Source organism: Mya arenaria, chromosome 3, assembly GCF_026914265.1.
Source record: "Mya arenaria isolate MELC-2E11 chromosome 3, ASM2691426v1".
NCBI classification, from domain to species: domain Eukaryota; kingdom Metazoa; phylum Mollusca; class Bivalvia; order Myida; family Myidae; genus Mya; species Mya arenaria.
The window spans coordinates 57,099,210-57,123,097 of record NC_069124.1 but is presented as its reverse complement, the minus strand read 5'-3'; the positions used below and the strand labels follow the sequence as shown (position 1 = coordinate 57,123,097).

Sequence of the window (23,888 nt, the reverse complement as noted above, 5' to 3'; positions counted from 1 at the left end):
GATGCGCGGTCATATGGTGAAAATTGTTTCATTTGAAATGCAGATGTCATAAGCCATAAGGAGTTGTTTAATTGATCAGTGGTGTATGATATAAAAGTTGTCTTGCTCGTTTTAAAATGAATTAAAAAGATTCCAGTTAATTCGAATTATTTGTACAATTCCGCTTTTGTTCTTAAAAATAAGTTGATTACGCATCGTGTAAAAATACGCGAGTCACTACATAATGCTTTGCAGGTTTTACTTTACGAACTCCTAAGCGAAATCATTGATAGATTGAGGACCAAGTTGTGTTATTCTTATAAAAACATCAAAGTCAGTGCTTTTATTTATATTGTAATATTATGATATTTCTGGGAGAAAATAGACACAAATATTGAATGGATTTTAAGGTTCAGTATTTATCTTACATATTCGTCGTTTAGATAAACTGTGCAAATTACTTACAACGTTGCCTTCGACCGACAAATTTAGCAAATGGGGTTTTGATGCGAATTATTGAAATACTAGCATTTCAGCTGTCATAATAATTGATTTAGCAATTTATTCAAGCCTTGCTACGTTTTTGCTAATTATCGACATGCAAACGGCTTAAGAATATGTTATCGCTCAATCAAATTTAAAATCAATTCCCTTACTTTTCATTATAATTTCTGAACAATCTGTGGTTTAAGACTGGTTTGAACTTTACAGAACTTAAATAATACAAATTAGCCAGACAAGGCTAGGAATACTGTTAAATTGAAGTAATATTACGTTCCAAGTGCCAAATATATAAAAATATACATATATTTATTATCGTATTATAAGTTTTAATGAAAAGAAAAGAAATGCTTGATAGTCTTAAGCATTTAATTATATGGTGCTATGGCAGACGGATGCCCATGCTGGTTTCCGTGGGGACAGAAAGGTGCTACCTCAGACGGGGTGCAGAACACTTTAATACACTTTAACTGAAATCCTAATAGTAGCATCTTCACCTGTTGATAAGGACTGCAAGAACCATATATTTGCAAGGTTTTGCAAAAGTTGTCATGGTGAAACCTTTGGAACTGCCACCGAGAAAACAAAGTGAAACATTTAAAAAAACGATGAACATTCCAAGGCTTTTACTTTTGCAAAAACTTTCATAAATAAGGACTTAAATGTATATGTTATCTGTTTATGTTGCCTGGTACGTTGTATGTGTTCTCGTTGAGTGTATGTAAGACCTTGACCATGTGCCTCAACACAGGCTCATCGTTGAATGTTTGCGTACAAGGCTTGCTCATGCAGTTTCAAGCGTGATAAATGGAAACTGGTGTGATTGAACAGCAGATATATGTATGAACATCAAAATGTATCGTCCTGTAGTGCTTTTCAAATGATTCAGTTTCGATATGGAAAAGAACTCGACCAAAGTTGCCATGCAGGTTTTGCGAATATACAAAACTCCAGCAATCTTGATACCAATCCCCAAACGCTGTTACGGCAAATAACACATATTTTTCCCTTAAGCTGTATTAAGACATCTTCAATGCACTGCGTTATGTAACTTCAAAGTTTCCGGGTTTTTTAAATGGACAGTTAACATATTCAAGCACAACGAATACTCTTTCATATTCATAAAATGTCTGCTTCCCAGCGTAAATTATCTTTATGCGACGCAAGCCTGTAACAGATACAACAAAGCCACAGACAATTGTTATAAATGCTCATACATCGGAGGTAGTGACATAAAGGAATCCTTTTAAATATGTATTGTGGTGTTCCAAAAATATATTTCAGCAAGTACTCTTTTTCATTACGCTTTCTCTGTGTAAACCTCCAGATGGCGTGATATCTCACAACAGAGTCGGAATACAATTACTTACTTCCTGTGGCATTCTTCAAATGTCTACGTCCTTCAATGGCAATTTTAAGTCGATTAATATTACGCGAGTCGGGACACAAAGGTTCCAGCAAGACCTTACATTTTTAACAAACATTTTGTTAGAGAAATTCATCTACCATAGGCCGTCGTTGAAAGTTGGGATTCATCTTTCTCCCACTCCTACAAATTTTGTCTAGACCCTGTAATCCCAGTAACAAACGTGGCCTTGGCTTACGTGTGATTAATATTGTATACTATTTTCTCCTCACAATAAACATAATCAACTGTTTCTAAACACTTCTGTTATATCTAGGGTATTCGCCTTGGTCACGATATAATGACAAAAAGTGTTTCACAAAGGGTAAAAAATATAAGTATTCAAATAGCCAAATTACATACGTTCCATAACAGTAGGGTCATGGGGTTATAATAATTCGAATAAAATCATTAGGTTCGAGCTCCAGTTTTTTTTTCAAGGAGGTTTATGTATCAAGGAATACTGAAAAAAAATAATTTCGTGATATATATTTAAATGCTTTTGATAATGTGACTGAACTCCTTTATAATGCTTTTTTTTAGCCAGGCTTGTTGCATAAGTGCCAAATAAACAGTTATGGGCAAAAGAATTGACTTTATTCCTTCTTAGTAGAAATAAATGAGATTTAACCATAAATGTCATGATATTATTTTGCATTTGACTGCTTGTAAATGATCTACCATTTTTAGAAGCCCAAGGAAGCAAATAAAAGTGATTTTTTCTAACACCAGAATCAAAAACAAACAAGGCCATACCAATTTTTCAGCATTATCTTGATGCATAAATTTTTTAGATCACTTTCTGTATCCGGTCCGAAGTGTCTACGGATGGGACAAAAGGCACACTATATATTTACATATGAACTTTAAGTTCAGTTACAAACAAAGTATAAACATCTCTTGTTGCAAAAATGCTAACAGAACACAAAAATGAAGTACAAGATATTTAATATTTCTAGATTTCAGTAAGACAACCTTTTACAATGTAATTGTAATTTGATAATCGGACCTTTTAAGTTCAGTTTTAAGTTGCAACTTTCAAAGGTGAAAATTCATTGAATTATAATGGTGTCAATCAGTATATGTTTTAAATTCCTCATTGAACACCAAATGTAAGATTTTTCACTAGTTCAGTTGTTAGAAATAGACACGATGTAAATGTACCATGTGTTGTAAGTGTCTACGGATGGGACATAAAACTATTTAATGTAATACCAAGCTGCAGGCATAAGATATTCCCTGATGGTATCCACAATACTTATACTGTATCCAGTTACTAACTACTTCAATGTTTCAAGGAAATTTTAACTTAGAAACATGTTTAATTAACAATAACCAGGGCATTTTATATAGTACCCACGGGTCCGACTATCAGACCCATTCCTAAAGCAAAATATATGATATTTTTTTTCCAATCTTCAGAAAAAAATCCCAATCAAAAGTAAAACAGTGTTTTTACCTGTACCGGTTCATTCGACATCCTAAAATTAGGTGATGTAAAGTTTTGGGGATAACTGAATTCAGAAATCATTGATTTGCATCACATTCAGAGATCATTTGAAATGAAAATTAGTATCTGTCATGATTCATTGCAATAAATATTTAAACCCAAGAATTAAGATTTCAGCTGTTTTAAGGCATTTGAAAGGGAAAATAAACTTATATTTAATAATTTCCTCATTTGCAGGAGACTGAAAAGCTTGTTATTTTAACTGTAAATTTTCCCAATTTAGGCATAATTGTGACGCAAATTTTCCCAAAATGTCTAGGATACTTTTTCAAAAAATGGGCAGAAAAAGCCCTGATAACTGATATACATATACTCCAAAACTGAGAAACTGTTCTGAATCATATGTTAAATGACATTTTGTCAATGACCTTTTCTTAACTACTTAAGAACTCCAGAAAATAAATAATTCATATGCCTCGGCCAAGGTCATTGTCATTACTTGAGATTGGATGTTCTCTCCATTGAGTAACTTTACATCATTTTCATTCGGTACTTTTCCGGACACATCTACTGACAAAATACAGTTCCTGCAGTCAGCCTATCTTTCCTTGTCTTTCTTGGTTTTAGTTTCCACTTCTTTCCATTGGTGTTGTCTATTTTCCCTGTTGGTCACCTAACTAATGTAGGAAGGAAGCAATCCCACTACCGAAGCTAGTATGGTATTTGGTTATATTCCTATCAAGCACACATTGCAACACATTGTTGTATTCTGTCTTCTTTTCTTGTGAAGTCCCTCCATGACTCAATTTCACATCCTGTATTCTTCTTTTAATGTTGTTCATATTGACTGTTTCGCTCAGCTTTAAATTTCTTCTAGCACTCTTTGGTACAATAACACCCTTTTCTTCCAAATTTCTCCTCATCGTTGGTGACATACTCTATCAGTTTTTCTTACACTCTTGTTTTACGCTTTGGTGTTGTAGGCATACTTTCTTTTACTTTTGGTATTGCTCTATATTTTGTACTTCTTGCTTCTTGAATTAAATGGAGGCTCACACATCTCATTACTTATATTTCAGCTGAATTTGTTGCTGTTCTGGATCTGTTAATATCATCGTTGTCTATTGTACCATCTGTTTTTGTTTGATCAATGTTTGTAGTATCTTGGTCTGTTGAAAGTCTATTTTGCACACTGTATTTTTTTAAGTTTTATCCCCATCGTCCAATTCTGTACTTTAAGCATCTTTAAGCACATTCTTCTTCTTTTTCAGGCTTTCATTTTCTTTCATTTCTCTATTCTTATTGTTACACGGTGTCTGTCTAGGAGTCTGGTTTTCTCCATTAGTTTTGTTTGCGATATTGTCTGCACCTTCTTTCTTTTTGGCAAGCTATTTCATTTTCTTTTCTCTCCATATTTATTATTGTTTTTTGGTTTCTCTTGGATCACTTTCTTTTCTCCCTTTGTCAATTTGCCTATCATGTGTTTTTCCTTTCAGCATCTTTCCTCTTCATTTCATCATATTTTTCATTTCTTTAATTTTTCTGTTTTCCCCTGTATCTTTTAATTCTAAGTGCTTTTGCACTTACATTAATGTCAATTTCAGGTATATTTGAATGGTTTTTATTTCTCTGCTTGTCCATTTTTGTATTAATGTTAATTCTAGTCACACCTGAATTTATAAATGGACATTTCGTACATAGCGTGATTTAAATGTCCCATCCGTAGACATTTACCAGCTTTACTGTAGTTCATTTTCTTAACCATAAATAAATTTCTAATAGGCCTCTTTATGTCTGGCTAAAACAGCATAATCCATCCTGTATTTTGGCTACTTATTTTAACTCCCAAACATACACACTATAGAAAAAAATAAGTTAAGGCATGAATTTCAATGTTTTTAGCAACATATAGAAGTGGAAAAATGAAAATACAAAGGTAATGAGTTGTTTTTGGTAATCCATTGCCTAGGTTTGAATATGTGCTACATTTCTGTCAAAGGAAAGTGGTTCTTTTCGCTTAATATATGCAAATTCTGAGTATTTTATATGTGTCTACGGATGGGACATGGTGTCTACGGATGGGACATTGACATGTTGAGCTTCATATTTACGAATTACAATCAGATATTAATGCAACAAATAATATATTTGGTCACTGAATGGAAATGCAAAATCTGCCTGGTTGGTTATATGCTAAGCATATTCCTTGCTGGGAAAAACATGCGTCTACGGATGGGACAAAAATTTCTGTATTTTTGGGTGCATACTTAGGCGTATAATAAATTTGGTAATGTAGGTATTATGTATAAATTTCTTATTGCTATTGATAAATGAGTTGTAGTTCTTCCAATTGAGGGTCATATTTTCACAAAATACCATATTGCTAAGAAATTTTGGCCATTTTGTATCCCTGAATTGAAAAAAGCCAGATTTTGGTAACGAAATGGTGGGTTCAGTTATTTTAGTAGTACCTCGTCAGTTTTTATGCAATTTAAATGAAATAACCAGCTACAGAAAGAAGACTAAATTGCTTACTCAATGCTCAAGATATCTGATAAAATTATTTTCCAGTATTTTTTTATTTTTTATGTTAAAAAAGGGGTAATTTTGAAATGAAACATCGTAACGACAGTTTTTAGCCACATTTTGGCTATTTGGAGTCTGAAATTAGAAATCGCGTCAAATCAAGCGATGGAAGTCTGTATAAGTTGAGTCAACAGATATATTCTACATGTCATGAGACATAAAAAAGACAATTTTAACATAACATGTTAAGAAAATTACACCGTAACAACAGCAAAAAGGAAATTGTCATTATATCGTGACCAAGGCGATTAACAGATAAATAATTTGAACACAAAACAAAAAAAAACATGTAACACGTCAGGAAGTATTTCACAGACAGTATTTGTGAAGAAAAGAACATGTATATAACCGCCCAGTTTTGACCAGTGGCCATGTGTATATTAAATAGCTGTCCGTGTGTAAGGAGATGAGTTACGCCCTTTTACATCGACACACGTTTGTGAAAAGACGCAAGCTTATGTTATAGAATTTAATCAATAATAACCAACAAGTAGTTATCAACATTTTTGGATTCCTCACTCTGATGATACGAAACGGATGGAAAAGTGGAGAGTTTAGCATCAAACCGTTACATATGTCATGTGACTTCGGACACCTATATATATTGGTAAAGCTTACTACTCCGCCATCGAGGCACAATGCACAATCTTTCTTTTGATAAGACATGGTATAATGTGTTTTTGTATTATTGTTTTATTGGCACCAGTCATATGTTTTCGCTTTTGTTCTCACAGGTTTGATATAACCAATGGAAACTCAAAAATTTGAAAATGGAAACTAATTATTGTTGGCCTTACTGCCTCTGTTTTCACTTATTAAAGTTTGTTCAATGGAATATGGTCTATTTAAGTTTGTTCAATGAAATTGTGGTTATTCAAGTCAAGCATACTTTCCAGACGATAACCACATGCTTTGTGTTTTTGAGGATGTAATGTCGAGCTGACATTCAAAAATAACAACAAGAGAATATGCTATGCCAAAACTTACATGGGCTATTGCAGATGTTGTTGGGTTTTTTTTAAATCCTGACTCAACTGGGATAGTGTTTCCAAGACTTCTTATTTCTGTGAGAATAACCTGCTAATAACATAATGAAAAATGAAGAACATGGACGAGATTGACATGTTAAAATATGTTTATGTCTTTTCTATTCTGACTTCCTCTGGTTTGTGAGCCAGATGAATATTAATTTCAGCTTTGATGGGAATTATTGTCTTGAATTACCAAAACAGCAACAAGGAAAATACTGAACAATCATAAGTGATTTTACAACAGCAACACGCACTAGTAGTTATTTTCAACGAGATTTGTTAAAAACAAGTATAACCACCAACGATTGACTAGTTTAAACTATTTATTGTTGTCAAATTTTACACATTGAAACAGATGGAAACTATTATTTTCAGACATGGAACGTAGTTGGCGCTTTCCTGAAATTTATTGAAATAATACATTTACATAATCCGTCTGTTGAAAATGCATCCTTTCTCGTTTGCGTACATTCTATTTTGGAAGTCGTTATCCGCAACACGCTACTGTTTAATATGGAATCAGAACATCAAAATATAGTGTATATTACGAAGCTTCTGTCCGGACGTGTATAATGAATTCATGGTAAATGAGTAGAGTATGTAATGAAAGTATGCTTTTCTTACATCGTATATCTCGACGAGTTCGCTTTTCTGACGTGATATAGACACGTTTTTATCGGATAGCAATCGAGACGGATACATGTTTATACACAGTATAAGACGTGTGGCAGGTCGTTAGAAAAGCGTCCTATTATTATGACAGACTCTGTCTTTGCTCGTTTAATAATTGTACAGCAGACTGTCTCCCAGTCAATTCTTTATTACGACTTGTAGTCGTACTGCTTAGAGAAACATAACGTATACTATGAATCAAAGCGCTTAAAGCGTTGAATGGCTTTCGCCCTGCAACATTTTGTGAGTATAGTCATGTAATTGTAAAACATATGTATTAACATAAACATCTAAAGATAGTATATGCTCGCTCATAATTTCCTTCGCAAAAACTTTTATGTTTAATGTTGATTCTCAATAAGATCATGTAGTATAAGTCACTTGAAATGTGGAATACGCCAAATAGTTACTTATAAGGTATGGAGTAATACTCAAAATCATATAAAACCTTATCTGGAGCTTTTGTTTCATAAACAATGCACTGACACGGATAAAGCATTAAGGAATATTTAGTCAAATCTACTCTACACTTCAAACTTGACTTGAGGCGTATTTAATTTACTAACAGGGTATGCAGGCTTAACCAAATGCATCCCAACAAAATTGGACATAGTAATTAGGTTTATGTTTAAGACTTCTTTCTACAACGCCAAGTACCTCTGGGTCGAATCACCCACATACTAGTACTATTTCTTCCCTGTATGCTTTACGTACATGTATCTTAATAATGCCCTCAACATATGTCACTCGTGGACAAAATGAACAGATTTATATCAGTTTTGTTTTTAGTTATGCATATGCATGATGATACATGCTCAAGATATTGGACTGAAATAACTGAGACAAACTTAGAAATATTCACATACTCTCCATTTCATTTGGCATTACATGACTATGACAAAATTTGCAGCAGGTCGATAGCCTGTCAACGCTTTACTCGGTTTGATCTGAATTGTAAAAGTGTATAATATTCATTTAGTAAATGGTTAAAAGGTTGTTAGTATGTACTTACACAAGAGAGTGGTTTTATGCGACAAACATTTTACAAACACAATTAAAAACTAACAATCTCAATAAAAATGTCAACTAATAGCCGATTTAGGCAATTTAAAACGAAGAAATTATACTTATGAAAAATCTGATTGTAGGATAAAAAAAAGTATCATAATTTCATTTAAAACATTATGGTTTGATATCTTACGCCTAATTAGCATTTTATAGCATCATAATACGATCCAAATTTTTCCGTCTTTTAACGACTTCTCAGAGTTTATTTTCGGGGAATAAACCTGTCTGAATGCGATGACCCACATTCTATTCTTAACTACATTGCACATGTAGATATTATCGGTCCCCGGCCGAAGCAAAATCTAAACACAGGTATACAATACATGTATTTATTGGATTCAGTCCGCTTTCATTTTGCAACTATTTGCGGATTCTGCTTTTCTATATTGCATTCTGTAACTCGCCGATATCAAAATATATAACAATTGCGTTATATTACGAAAAACGAAGCGTTTCCAAACCATATTAACCGTATAGCATAGACTAAAGACTCATTACGGCGCTACTTTTAGCAAGCTGATCAATATGCAGAACGCAGTCCGTAGCAATTAGAGCAGATTGCTTACTAGGTATTTTCGATGTAAATGTTAATGTAAATTAGGTCGTTGACCAACGCAGTTCTAACCGCGCTAGGGTTAATACGCCCTCGCGCGCATTAATTCGCTAAAAGTTTAAAATGTTATGTCGATCTGCCGATGCGATTTCCGAGATAAGGTTATAAAAGTCTGCAGGCCTAGCGGCCTACAGCCTAAAAACTATAGTTCACAGCTGCCGACTACAATTCTTTTGTTATCATACCCATTTTTAACTAATATGTTATCAATAACATTATGTGTAAAGTGTTACACACGTAGTATGTATATAAATATCGCAGCTCATAAGAATGTTAAAAACGACTCTGGCCTGATATTTTGTAGTTGAAATTTGCCTATGAGATATAACTAAATGAAATAAAGCATACGTCTTAGGGTCTACGGAATATGACTTACGGCTTAGGTCTTATTTTGTCAGTTACAACATGCTGTCTTTTTTAAAACGTTATTTTCAATGGAGATTATAGTGCACTGATAAAATCTGCAATAAATTACAATTTATTGCATACAACCTTAGCCTTGACATTATACGTTGTAGTCGGATATTTTACTTAAATGCCAAACATGAAAGATTATTCACGATATACTTAATAGGGCATAATTTTCATAAAGGTGAATGATAGTAAGAACGCTAGTACCTACGTCTTAAAGTTTTAAATCATTTAGAAAGTTAAAAAAATCAATAAGAGCCAAATTAAACACGTTCTCAATAATGTACCATCACTGTTCAAAATAAAATCATAAATGGAATTATATTACATATAACAATAACTATATTACAGTGTTACGATATGATTTGATAACATATGGATACAACCATTAATGCATTTACCTGTAAATTATTACATTATTATAATACACAAGACAAGAATGCTTTGAAACAGCAGAATAGCTTCAATAAGCATTTACTATTAAAAGCTCTTTACGTTTGCATGTTTTATGATCGAATTGAAGTTGATATGTGAGTTTAAGGAGCTATATTAAATTGTTTGGAATGGCCATCACATTAAGTACGAAAAGCAGTTCGGTCTGGTAATCAGCAAACTTACAGCTTCTACCTTGATTGATTGTACATCACAATGTCATGTTATGTCGCAGACGACAACAACACCGTCTCGGGAGGAGACTAATTTAAACCCTTTTCCGAAATGCCAAGATGCTGCTTGAGTGGATCTGCATTTGTGCTTACCTCATTGAGAAGTCTCGCTGGATCTTTGCATCTTCAATAATTACTAGCCCACATTAAAAAGGGGTTCCTAAAAGCAGCATAATTTCCTACAAAACAGGAACACGATGACTAATGCACTGGAAGATCAGAGAGAAACATTTTCCTTAAGTTCAAAACGTTTTATTACACAACGGGAACGGATATCAGTAAATCAACCTTCGAGTTTACAATCGAAATGGAGTTCATGTTCTGACTTGAAGTGTGCTGTAAAAAGTAAAAACTAAACGAATTCCTTATTTGTACTTTGGAGACGCTTTCATTAGTTAAATGTCAGCAAGTTGAAAGATTATACGTTCCTGTTGAAGGCTAATTGCTTAAAGATCTGAAATCACGATCATGTTAATTATATCTCATTTGTCTTCAAATGTGTAAATATGTGAATTCAATGTTAATTGGGTTTTCTATAAACAATCAGATGATGATGGTTGTGTTGGTGTTGGTGTTGGTGGTGGTAGAGGTAGTTTCGACGACGACGAAAACGATGATGATGATGATGATGATGATGATGGCGGTGATGATGATGATGATGATGATGGTGGTGATGATGATGATGATGATGATGATGATGATGATGATGATGATGATGATGATGATGATGATGAAGAGTATTATGATGATAATGAGTTTTATGATGGCGAGTATCGTGTTTCGACCATAACGCTTACATTGCTGACTTTGATCGGTTTATGAAACACGGTCATGAAATGTTTTTTATCAAACTCTGTAAGTTCGAACTGAGAGCTATATTTTGAAAGCCCTTTAATTGGCTACTAGTATCCAAGTCTGTCTACCTGTCTCACACGCCATGTATCAGGAATAAATCTGGGTCAGCCCTCAGAATGAAATCATTGTAGATAATTACTGATCATTGGCTTATTGGCAGTTCTGCCGATTTGAAGCCTTAATTATTAATCATTTGATAAAGGTCTCTGAGACAGTTGCGGTCGACATTTACAAAACCGCCGACAACTTATTAGCCTATTAAGCTTACATATTTCAAGGATGGCGAGCGATTTCAAGGGTCGCTTCTATTTTAATCAAGGCTGCATTTATTTGTTTGCAATGGTGCATTTTTAGAATAACAAATATTATAAGTTTACACTTTTAAGTTGATGACTTAACTGAGCTTTGTTTCAAACGCATTCATAATACGATGAATCTACAGGGACGGGCCAAGTAACCAAAATGTTACGAAGACCCTGCTACAGCCCAATATACACCAAACAAGAGACTAACACCGCACAAAACAATACAGCCAGAACACAAACATATTTATCAGCACATAATTTCATTCTTTGGAATGTAGTAACTTTAGTAACGTGACTTATTTGTTTTTAAAATAATCCGGATGCAAACTTTTATGAACGAATTTGGCCAATGTTCTCTATCAATGTCTCAGTGTCTTCTTCGAGATGCAAAATATGTCTATGCATTGCAAATAAATCAGCCGAAGTAATATTTCACCGAAATGGTCTTCTAAACATAATCGTCCAAGTTATGATCAGATACCAAATCTAAATATGATTTCTCGTCATCCTTAAAGATAATTGCCCTATTGATTATCTGCCCAATATACAAAGAACTATTGCCAGGAAGCACAGAATCCTACAACTTGAAGGCAGACAATATTATATGTGTTCAATGACTGTGTATATCTAATAGTGGTCAATGCATTGCAAGCTGACAGCCTAAGACTGAAAATATAAGCGTTAATTGGGAAATCACGAGAGAAACACAACGACGTGTTTTCATGTTGTTGACGTCTTTTTACAGTTTTAACCAGGCAAAGTAAACGCTGCGTTTTATTATTATTAGATAAGGGGAAATGAAATTACCGAAAAGCATATTAGAAAATGGCAAACTTTTCGTTAGAGCGCCGTTCGCAGCGGAAGGCCTTTTACAATTTGAAACCCAGTGAGTCACTTGTTATATTCCATTTTTGCGTCACAGAAAGAAACCAGGATATGTATGCATGTCAAACTTAAAATGAACTGAAGGCGGCAAACGATATAATGGTAGCCAACCGATCGCTGCCGCTTTTCTCTGTTCTGCCTTATAGACTTGTTTTGCATGTAACCGGCATATGCCAGATCACATGACCTCCCTTTACCAGGCTTGCGCCGATGTGCTTTATGGATGACTGTATGTTATATACGCATCAGTAGGCCATCCTGTTTGTACAATGGTGTAATTATTTTGGACACGGGGGGGGGGGGGGGGGGGGGAGTTCGTAGCTTGAAACCACTCCTGAAGAATTTAACTATATGGAAGTAATTTAACTTAAAAAGACACAAGTAATCATTTTCTTGTTTACTGGATGACAGCTAGATCAAACAAATCAACAGTTTTTATATATGCTACGGCGGCACACAGCATCTTTTAACGGTTATGAGGATATTTACAATGCAATACCCTCGTAGAGAGATGCCATGCCAATATCAACGGAGTCTTGAGGTTATTGTCTCGTATCTAGACCCTGAAACTGGGTTATTCGACACGTACGTTATGTGAGAATGATCTGATTTTTAAATAATGAAAAGTGAAGAATCGAGAAGAGATTGACATGTAAAACATGTTTATGTCATTTTTATTCTAACTTTATCTGGTGTGCGCGCCAGGGGTACATAAACTTTGGCTTAGATGAGAATTGTTGTCTTGTATTTCTTAAACAGCAAGGAGGTAAATACAAAAACATTAGAAGTGATTTTGAAATAGAGACACTTGAAAAAAATTATTGTAAACGTTTGATTATATTATATTTGATTATATTTCTAACACACACTTAAATAATCTGTCCAACCAATGAATATGCATCGTACACGCTATTGTGGTAGCGGATTTGCGCTTGTGCAATATGCTACTGTGCGATATGGAATCAGAAAGATAAAAAACTGTATACTTTATTAACTCATAGGTAAACTACAGCAGTTCCTTTTTAAGGTAATAACACATAGGTGATATTAAATGAGTGGTCGTTCAATAAGAGGTTTATTAAATGAGTGTTCTTCAATTGATAAAAACGAGTCTGAACGAGTCAAACATATTTATATATTTATTTAAGGACCACAAAGTGTTGTTCTATTTATATCAGTAATTCTCATTAATACTTACCGAGCGAGCACCAAATGCTATATAGATCACACTTGTCGTAGCCACGAGGGAACTATTTACTTCTTGTGGTAACGATATTGCGATCTTACCCTGAAACACACAATTACTCGTTTTAATATATTCATATAACGGAAATAAAACGGCAGTGAATTGTTTCAAAAAGTATGAAATCGTTACGTCACTGTTCACAATATCATGTTTTATTTCATCTCTAATAATCACTTGTAACCGTATAATAATTGACGTTTCTTTCATGCTGGAATGTTGTTGCAACTCACAACGCATGTTTTAACAATTTTTAACAGGTTCCAGCTGTAGCATTACGATTTGCAATCAAGTATTTCCATACAATGAACAACTTATAGCACGATCAAATGGTATGTCGTGTGACACAAGTTAAGTTTAAAGTGAAGGTACACCTCATAAGTTAAAGTCTAGAATTTAAATCAAATGTCTTTATCTTTGTATGATATTTATATCAGAGAATGAGAAAGTATCGACTATGTTTATGTAGTCAGTCAAAACCATTAAGGTGGTCCAGTCTACATAGTGAAAAAGTCACTTCCTGTAAAAAAAAATCTTCTTTAAAAACAATGAAGCGGTTTTACAACTTAATCAAATAACAATATTTTTTGAAAGCAGATATATTAAGTAATACTAAGTTATAAAAGAGGTAATTCTTTTAAATACAATAGAAATATTTTTGGAAAGCAATAATTTATTTAATTAATCAAATTTCTCTGAAAATTGTAGTTTATTTTTTAAAATATAAGTATGCTTTGTCAGATCAGAATAAGCAAATAAACTAATCATAATATATACGAATTATGATAACATGATACTATACTGTGACTCATGATGGCATACAAATGAATTGTAATTGGTTTAACAACCTGAAGAAGAATAAACGCATGTCTTTCATTGAAACTATTGAACTGATAAAAATAAATCAATACTAATTTTGGGGGAAATTTTATTTTTTATGCAATGCCGAACGCACAGTTTGCTTGTTGTCCTTTAAAAAGGTTGCTGGCTGTATTAACCACCATTCGCACGTTTGTGTTACACAACTTACACTTGTACTTGTAGTATTCATGTAAAAGTTGTTGTTAATTGTACTGGCATTAAATCATATGCCTATATGAAGTTATTTGAAATAGTTCGAATGAAAACCGTTTGATATCAGTTTTCATTGCTGGGCATCAGCCAACTTACTGTATCTGCTTTGATTGAATTAACATGACAATGTTATTTTATGCCACAGACGACAACATCGCTGTCTCAGGAGGAGACTAATTTAAACTCTTTCCCGAAATCCCAAGATTCAGCCTGGGTCTTGGCATCTTCAATAATAACAAGCACACATTATAAAAGGGTTCCTTAAAAGCAGCATGATTTCACCCCAAACCGGAACCGCTCTGTCTTCCCCTACCTTTTAGAAATTTGGCAGCAATGCGTATAGACAAATTATCTCCACTGAATGTCAATATGATGTGTGATCCATGTTGCTGTATTATTCGCTAAGGAAAACGTTGTAATAAAGATGCAGGTGATTAAGAAGAACGCGGAGACCAGAATTCGACTTTGGCTACTTTAAAATTGGTTAATTACTAGTGACCAGCTTTTATTCATTTATTACGAATCTGTTGTTTTTTTTGTCAGATCTAATCAAAGTTAGGATTTTGAAGACATTCTAACTTCTTTATTGTCAAAATATATTATTTGATAGTTATTGTACCTGACACATGCGGCGTCATCTTCGAGTTTGACCTTTATATGTTCATTAAGCAATTCATTTTGGCCACTAAAGAGACAACACAAATATGCTTAATACGGGAGGTGAAGGATTCTTTAATTGGCTACTGGTATCCAAGCGTAACACGTCCTGTAATTGTCTACCGGTTTCCAAGTGTAACACGTCTTGTAATTGGCTACAGGTATCAAAGTGTAAAACGTCCTGTAATTGGCTACTGGTATCAAAGTGTAATACCTCTTGTAATTGGCTACCGGATTTTAAATGTAACACATCTTGTTATTGGCTACCTGTGGTCAAGTTTTACACGTCCTGTAAAAAGCTTCTTGTTGCCAAGTTTTACACGTCATGTAATAAGTTACTGGTTGCCACGTTTTACACATACTGTAATAGGCTATTGCTTGCCAAGTTTTACACGTCCAGAAATTGGCTACTGGTATCCAAGTTTTGCATAAACACGTCTGTATACCTGTCACACGCCATGTCTCAGGGAAATATCTGGCTTGGTCTTCAATTGTCATTGGCGTTATGACAGGTCTGTCAACATGAAGCCTCAATTAATCATTTGATGATGGTTTCTGAGAAAGTTGCAGACGATATTTGCAATTCCGCAAACGACTAATAAACATATTCAGTCGGAGTATTTTATGGATGAGGACCGTTTTTGAAGCATCATATTTATTTTTGTCAATGCTGCATTTATGTTTTGCAATAAGTACTTTTTGAGAAATTCGAAAAATATTTGTTTTGTTTGTATCGTACACTTGATGACAAATCAAAACGCATTAATAATACCATGTAAACTCTAGTGACAAGCCCAGTAGCCAAATAACAAAACGACACAGACAAGTGAACCTCCATATCATCTGGAATCTACATAATAGGAGATAAGTAACTGTGTTTATTTGGTTTTGGAAAAATTCAAGTTAAAGATGCAGGTAGTTAATCACCACAATAAGTGTTCATGTTCTAACGACGTCGGCCTATGTCGTCTTTCAGCGTCAAAGAGTCTTCTTCAGACTGCAGAATGTGTATCAGATATATTCTTACAAAAATTTCGTTCTTCAATTTGGAGCGAACTGAAACGAAGCAATATTTCACTAAAATGGTCTTCTAGACCTAACCGCAACATTTTTATGATGAGATCGATCTATATATATATATATGAATTCTTGTCATACGTTAAGATAATTGTCCTCTTGATTTTAGCGAAATATGATAAGAGCTATTGTCGAGAAGTGCCACATCTAAAATACATCAGTATACTATGTTTTAATGAGTGATCGATTAAAATTGTATGAAAGCTGAAATGAAATTGAAAAACATACCACTGAAAGTTATGTTTTCTGAATATATGTATGCCACTCTTTACTCTTTGTTAGTATTTGTGTATGGTTATATTTTGTTTATCTTTCACCATTTCTCGGTTAAAAATGCCCATAGGCATTTATATGCCGTTTTATAAACTCTGAATTTCGATCATGTTGTAATCAATATGATATCTAATAATATAATATTTATCTTGCAATACATACGTATTTGATAGATACGTTTTGCGTCGTAGTAATCACCAAAATCACCAACATGAAAATGCAATACATGTTTATTATCTTCTAAACCACCGGGTTTCTTTGACTCTTCAGCAATATTAATAGGTCATTGTATTGCATTTGGTTGTACGGTAGGCATGAATAGAATATAAATAGGAGATACGATGATGACCAGTTTGATCAAATAGTGATCATGATACTATCAAAAATACAGTCCTGTAAGATACAAGCTACTTAAAGCGGGTAAATGTGTCCGCCTCTGGCTCGAGTGATTATTACTTCCAGCCTCACTAATCATGGTCAACAGCATTGTTGTCTAACCATAAAATTGACTAGAGAATCTTTCTGTTTAACTGTCAATTGTATCCACCTTATACTATATCAATCAACTTGAAATATATTCTATATTAAAAGACATATTATGTTACATTTTATGCAGACATCATACAACATAATAATTAATATTTTTTGTTATTTGATCTGTATGTCTTGACATATATTTCAGTGCGACCCGGGGGTGGGGATGGACGCTCTTTATGACCTTATCTACCGCCATCCTCAACTTATTATGGTCATCGGAGGCGCTTGTTCAGAAGTCACGAAAACGCTCGCAGAAATTGTGCCTTACTGGAATCTCCTTATGGTATGTCTTATATGCATTATATATATATATATATATATATATATATATATATATATATATATATATATATACATTAATTATGAAAAAAAACATATCATTGTTCTCACCCAATGACATAAATAATTGGTACTGTATTGTGTGGATCGTGTGTGAACGATGTCAAATAAAAAGTAACTTATTATTGTATTTCAATGTATAATTTCATGAAATTTAATTATATATGCGTTCCCATATTCCCATTTATCGTGGTCCAATAGCCAGCCCTTAACATGCAATTAAATGACAGCTAAACCGAAATAAATGAGCATTTTTTAAAGGTAAAATTACAAAAAAGATAGTACCCAGAGTTTTATTTTTTATTGGCGCGTATTTAATATAAAGGTGATAAAATATACGCGTACAATTTAGCTTCATAAGTTCATAGTTTTCAAGTACCTGAGTATCAATACATGCAGTCATTACTAAACTTGGTACATTGACGAATGTTCAATTTAGGGAGTTTTCGAAAATGTTTATATAGCAAACGAGGCTGAACCAGTTTCTGCTCAATTTTGTTAAGCATTGGAATTCAACAAACTGTATATTCTTGCCAAAGAGCGACTTCAACAACAGTAGAAACAGCCTCATCAGCATCAACAACACAATCACTAAATCCTCATCAAACACGGCGAAATCATAATAATGACAGTATGTTTACCATAGTGGAAATAATGAAAAATCATAACTAGTGTATGTCACAGAAGAAACTATAGTAGCAGAGTCAATAAGTACAATCACATTTTCAACAGCTATAATTTACGGAAAATTGTAGTTTTGTCGGCGTGAAAACATCGCGAAAGCATTAAACAATAATATCACAGCAGAAATCAATATAATTAAAGCAACAACAACGACAAGTACAGACAAAAACGAATCAACAATCAAGAACTTCAATGACAGACCAGTTGTGTCAAATAACATAAAACAGTCATAGAATCACAATGATCAGCAGCAAAACTGGATGTAGATACATTTACGTTCATGTGTATACGACAAACATTACCTTCATAATAGAAAGTGTAGCAGCACTATCAACAACAACAGAACTAACTATGACCTTCACGAGCAACAATAACAAAAAATAACGTTGAAATGAAAGCGTCCTCTTCTCTTCCAGGTGTCTTTCGCGTCAACGTCGCCTGCTCTGAGCGAGCGGGAAAAGTACCGGACGTTCTTCCGGTTGGCGCCGGCCGACTCTTCCCAAAATGCGCCCCGTGCCATGTTCATATCGCACTTCGGCTGGGATACTGTAGCTACCTTGTACGAGATGGAAGGGGATAACTCACTGGTAAAATCTTACTATAAATGTTTGACATTTTAACAAATATTAAACTTCTATAAAGACCTTGAACATGTTTTATATAAACCTAATGGAACCAAGTATTGTGCATAGCTTTACTATTATAGCTTGTTTGTCGATTCTACTTGTATTAAACAAATGTACATTCTGGTGAATCAACAGTAGATACTTATGATTAACACTGAGTAGAGGCAGTCATATCAGTTAAACCATTAAAAACTGATCTTTTCACCTCTCTTGTAAACCACATCAGGCCATGGATGAGATGGGTAACGCCCTCGAGCAGCACAACATCACCATCAAGGTCTCAACCTCCTTCCGTCGCCTAGAAGACATCCATGCCAACTTGATTGACATCAAGGTATTACCTGTTTAAGTTCTTCTTCAACCGTACACCATACCAGAGTAAAGCGCTTGAGCAACCCAGCACCACCATCCTCACTATCCATGATGGCAGGTAACACTAAATAATGCATTTAGCATCATTGAGAAGCTTCTCTATCTTCGTATGGCTAGTTAGAGGCAAACAACTCAATTGATTAATTGATTGATTGATTTGGCTTTGAAAATTCAGAACGACGAACGGATCTGTTCGAATGTGATATGAATGATACCAATTTATTTAAATGCAAAGACTAGTTGGTTAATCGGGCAGTGTAAGGATTGTCTCGTGTATAACGCATTCGTGCATTTTATATGGACAACGGAATTTTAAATTATATTTTAAAACAGTTAATCGACATTGTTGAGAAACTTTCCTATTCATTATTTATATACGAATTGGCCCAATGAAAATTGTAACCCTCATATATATTGATACTTTCAACCGACCTACGTATAAATTCCTCTTCATGCTTTCACATTCTTGAAAACATGACGCACATTATAATTTGATTTCAAGTAACATGTGTTTAACTTGTCATGCATTTTAACAAGATTGCAGTTGATACTTTAATCTTTCCATTCCAGAAACAAGACGCGAGGATCATCATCGGTGGATACTCGGAGAGAGCGGCTCGTCATGTGCTCTGTCAGGTAACAGATACGGCTCCCTATGGAACGTTTGGGATGTAAATTGAGCAATTTCATGGATCAAGTTTAAAACATTTTAAATAAATGATATGTGAAATCCATTAAAGTTGTATATTACGGTTTAAATTTCTAGCTCCTCTAGCATGTAAAGACCGTTTTTTGTTGTTTTGTTTCTGACTAAAGACTGTGTCTGAATGCCGCATGCGAGATTCTGTACAGCTAACTGATCTGTTGATGTGTATCCGTCTTGATTAGGCATTGTCTTGTTTAATGCACTCGGTTTGCTAAGTCGAATGGATTGCGACACATACGGCACGTTTTCCGTTTCCAAACCGTTGCTCAGGGCTATTATCAACAACGCCGAAACTATTTCGTATAAAGTTAAAAAACAATTCCTCCATATAAGAATAACATAAATAATATACAACAGGTTCAATTCGTACCAATGTTCAATATAATTATAAAATTATGCATGTTATTATATACACAACAATGATAAAAAAACTACAACGTATATAACAATGAATGGCTTGGTGGTTTTAAAGGGATTGTACACCAGATTGGCACCAAAAAAAGTTTTTTTTCTGTAACGAATCTCAGAACAGTTATTGAAATAATGTTTTACTCTTTGATATCATAATTGTAAAAAAAATACCGAAATGTAAAAAATATAATCGAGTCGGAGACCGGGTTTGAACCGGTGTCGCCAAAATTGCAGTCCGGTGTTGTATCCACTGTGCTACGAAGGCTTAACCTAAACAGTAGGAATATTCAAGCTATATACCTAACTTGGTTATATCACTTGATAACATCGACTAGCCAATCACGCATAAGGAATGAATTCTACTACGTAGACATACCCAGTAATCTTTTTCAATGGAAAAATACGAAAAAAATGCGAAAAATAAATTAATTGTAAACTATGTGGTACCTCAGTTAGTAAGTTTCAATGCATTGTACACATCGATACCAAGTTTAGGTCAGTTTTCGACAATGTTCTTCTTCTTTTTTTTTCGCTATTTCATCATACGGAGAACAGCCCCTTTAAAGTCGAGGGATAAAGACACCGATACTGACAAAGTATGTGAGGAAAATAACTCAGTTATCAAAATAAAGTTGAGTAATTACTCATGGTGTTTGATTTGTTTAAAATTGCAGAGTTCTGGAACCTCGAGCGAAAGCAACATTCTGAAATACAAACTGTACAAAGAGAATCTAATGGCAAATGATTTTATTAATATGGATATACAACTGTACATTGTAATCTAGTGTATATTGATCTAAATTTGTATGTATTACACTGCATTTTGTATTTTAGATTTTAGTTACGAAATTGAAACAGTTAATATTATAATATTTGTTAAGTAGGATACCCGCACATTGCATAAAAGAGCCATCTCATCTATTTCTTATTATTATTGCTCAAATATATATTTTAAGACATGTGTGTTTGTTTGTGGTTGGCAACACATGTATCAATAGTGTGGCAGACTAATACTTATTGTTTAGATAAGTTGTCAATCAAAACAGCATGTATTATAATTGTTGAGCATTAAGAAAAACAACTACAACAACACCATCATCATCAATAACAAAATAATTAGAGATTAGAGACCTAAATAACGGAATGCAATGTAATAACGGATATTTCATTTTAAACCAGTACATTTGTTTGAGGGTACCCATACACTGCATACAGGTTTTAGGAACCTTTACCAATCCCCAACTAACCAATCCACAATCTGACGTTTCCGCCGATCTATTTAATATCTTAAGGCACTGTTCGCTTCCGCTTAGAGTCATGCATTTACTAAAATAAGCCAGGCCTTTAAAGTCAAAGACAAGTGTTTGCCTTACATGATCGTTCTTTGAACAGTAGCAACAAGTTTTCACACTTGAAAAAGACACATTTCACAGTTGCGAAAGTATTGTCTTATCATAAATAAGGCTCATAAGTTCATTAGAAATAAGACTTGGAGGTGTGTTTGCAACTAAGCATGAATTTAAATACTTCCCCAATGTTGTAATATTTTGGTTTAGACATCATGAATTCAGTTCAAGTACAGAGTCGGACACCTCTTGCCTCTCCATCTAGTTATCATCATAGAGTACCTTTTAAAGCGTAGGAAGATGGGGACGTACCATAGTCCATACTATGATTTTACACAGTGAATAGTTTATCATCAACCGAAATATGTCCGGAACAAAGCCAACCACTGTTTGTCGAAATGAAGAAACTTTACAATTCTATGGTTAAATATTTCCTTTGCCAAATATTTGGACAGCAGTCGATTTCACTGGAGCATAAATGTAATGTAAATTTCCTATTGTCCAGAAAATCTTCGATAGGTTTACTCATTAGTGCACTAGGCAAAATGAATGCTTGTGATTAGTTTTATTTGCTGTAGAAGTCTGATGCAAAATCTATGTGCTATTTTGAGCTTTTAAAGTCTGATTTTGGATAGGAGTACCATGTCTCTTAACCATACATAGTTTTAGGCAAGTCCATAGACAGTCTTCAAAGTCATTTGAGACAAAGACTTCGGATTGGTTCCACTGACGCAGATGTTGAGGAACTTGTCACGAAGCTTGATACTCGCGTCCTTCATGGAGTTTGTCGAAGACAAAATGAAATCGCAAATTATTCCCAAATGTGTATTCGCATCACATTCAAGATAAGTGCATTGCCTACACGGACGAAATTGCAAATATTCATTATAGTGTCAATTCCGTGTTTTGATAGTGTTTCTTAATGTCTGCATATAACTACATGTATTTGATATTTTGCTTCGTAATGTCTGGCATGTATTAGGAATACTTGAGATGTATTGCTTCGATGGTATATAGAACACTGGTACGAAGCTGAGCGATGTTCTCTTTAAGCTCCGTCAGCTGCGGCCTATACCTGTTTGTTGTACTTTATTCCAGGCATACAAGCTAGGCCTTTATCAGCCGCGGTACGTATGGATCTTATTGGGGGACTACGTGGAACGCTGGTGGGAGGCGGCCGGCGACACGTCGTGTACTAATCACGAGCTGAGATCCGCTGCTCAGGGCTACTTTACCATCGACAGCCTTAACTCGCTTAGTGATGACGAGAAATCATCGGCAAATATCGTGAGCCTTCTTAAGTTATTATACTCAGTTAAGAAACGGACAAAAAATGTAATTGCATGAACTTTTTAGAATTCCATTAAACACTGGTCGTTTTTTTGTTGTTGGTATTAAAATGTATTTCATCGAAATATTGTTAAATATTGTCAGTGTTCGGTATGTAATTTATATATCCTTTTGGTCTTTTTAAGGGATACATTATCATTTATAACATTTCGCTGATCAAACTGGATGAATACATTCTCTCCTGATCTTGCACGAAGATGTGCGAGTGATCTTGATCTAGACTCTGATAGGTCTTTGATTGTGCCGATCTGCAACCGTGACGCAATCATGTTTCATATGCACATATGACTTTCATATCAATTGTTATAACTCATTCAGACAGTCTGATACCAATGTGACCTATTTTAAAAGAGTTTTGAAAGAGAGTCATGCGCCAAACAAACTCTTAAACCTTTTATAAATGTTGGCATTATATTTGCTTACATGTGAATCACAGTGACTCGATTTTTTAAAGTAAAATGTTGTTATTGGCAATAAATGTGTTGTTATCATAATGTTAATCATTTCAAGCATAAATTAATTATTAACTTATGCAAAAACATAATGTTTAATCATACTAGAAGCTTTACGTGTCTTAAGTGTGGAAAGAAGCCATTCCAAGACCCGATGAGAGCATATTGTTTGAAGACTGAAGTCTGCACACAAAACACATATGCAAGCAACACATCGATATCTACTTATTCAGAATTGATTCTCTCGTAACGTGCATAACATAAACGTAACAATGGTATAACACGTATGTAACATCTTGATACAAGCACAGAAAT

The 23,888-nt window shown here is 34.2% G+C and overlaps 1 protein-coding gene across 1 annotated transcript in view; it reads left to right on the top strand.

The window, feature by feature from the left end:
* LOC128228824 (gamma-aminobutyric acid type B receptor subunit 2-like) overlaps positions 1–23,888 on the top strand; it is a 126,540-nt gene that overhangs the window by 91,217 nt on the left and 11,435 nt on the right. The window contains exons 2-6 of the mRNA XM_052940325.1: positions 17,433–17,570; positions 18,727–18,897; positions 19,163–19,270; positions 19,879–19,944; positions 22,870–23,058. Of these exons, the coding sequence (XP_052796285.1) occupies positions 17,433–17,570; positions 18,727–18,897; positions 19,163–19,270; positions 19,879–19,944; positions 22,870–23,058 (672 nt within the window). The remainder of the gene's footprint in view (positions 1–17,432; positions 17,571–18,726; positions 18,898–19,162; positions 19,271–19,878; positions 19,945–22,869; positions 23,059–23,888) is intronic.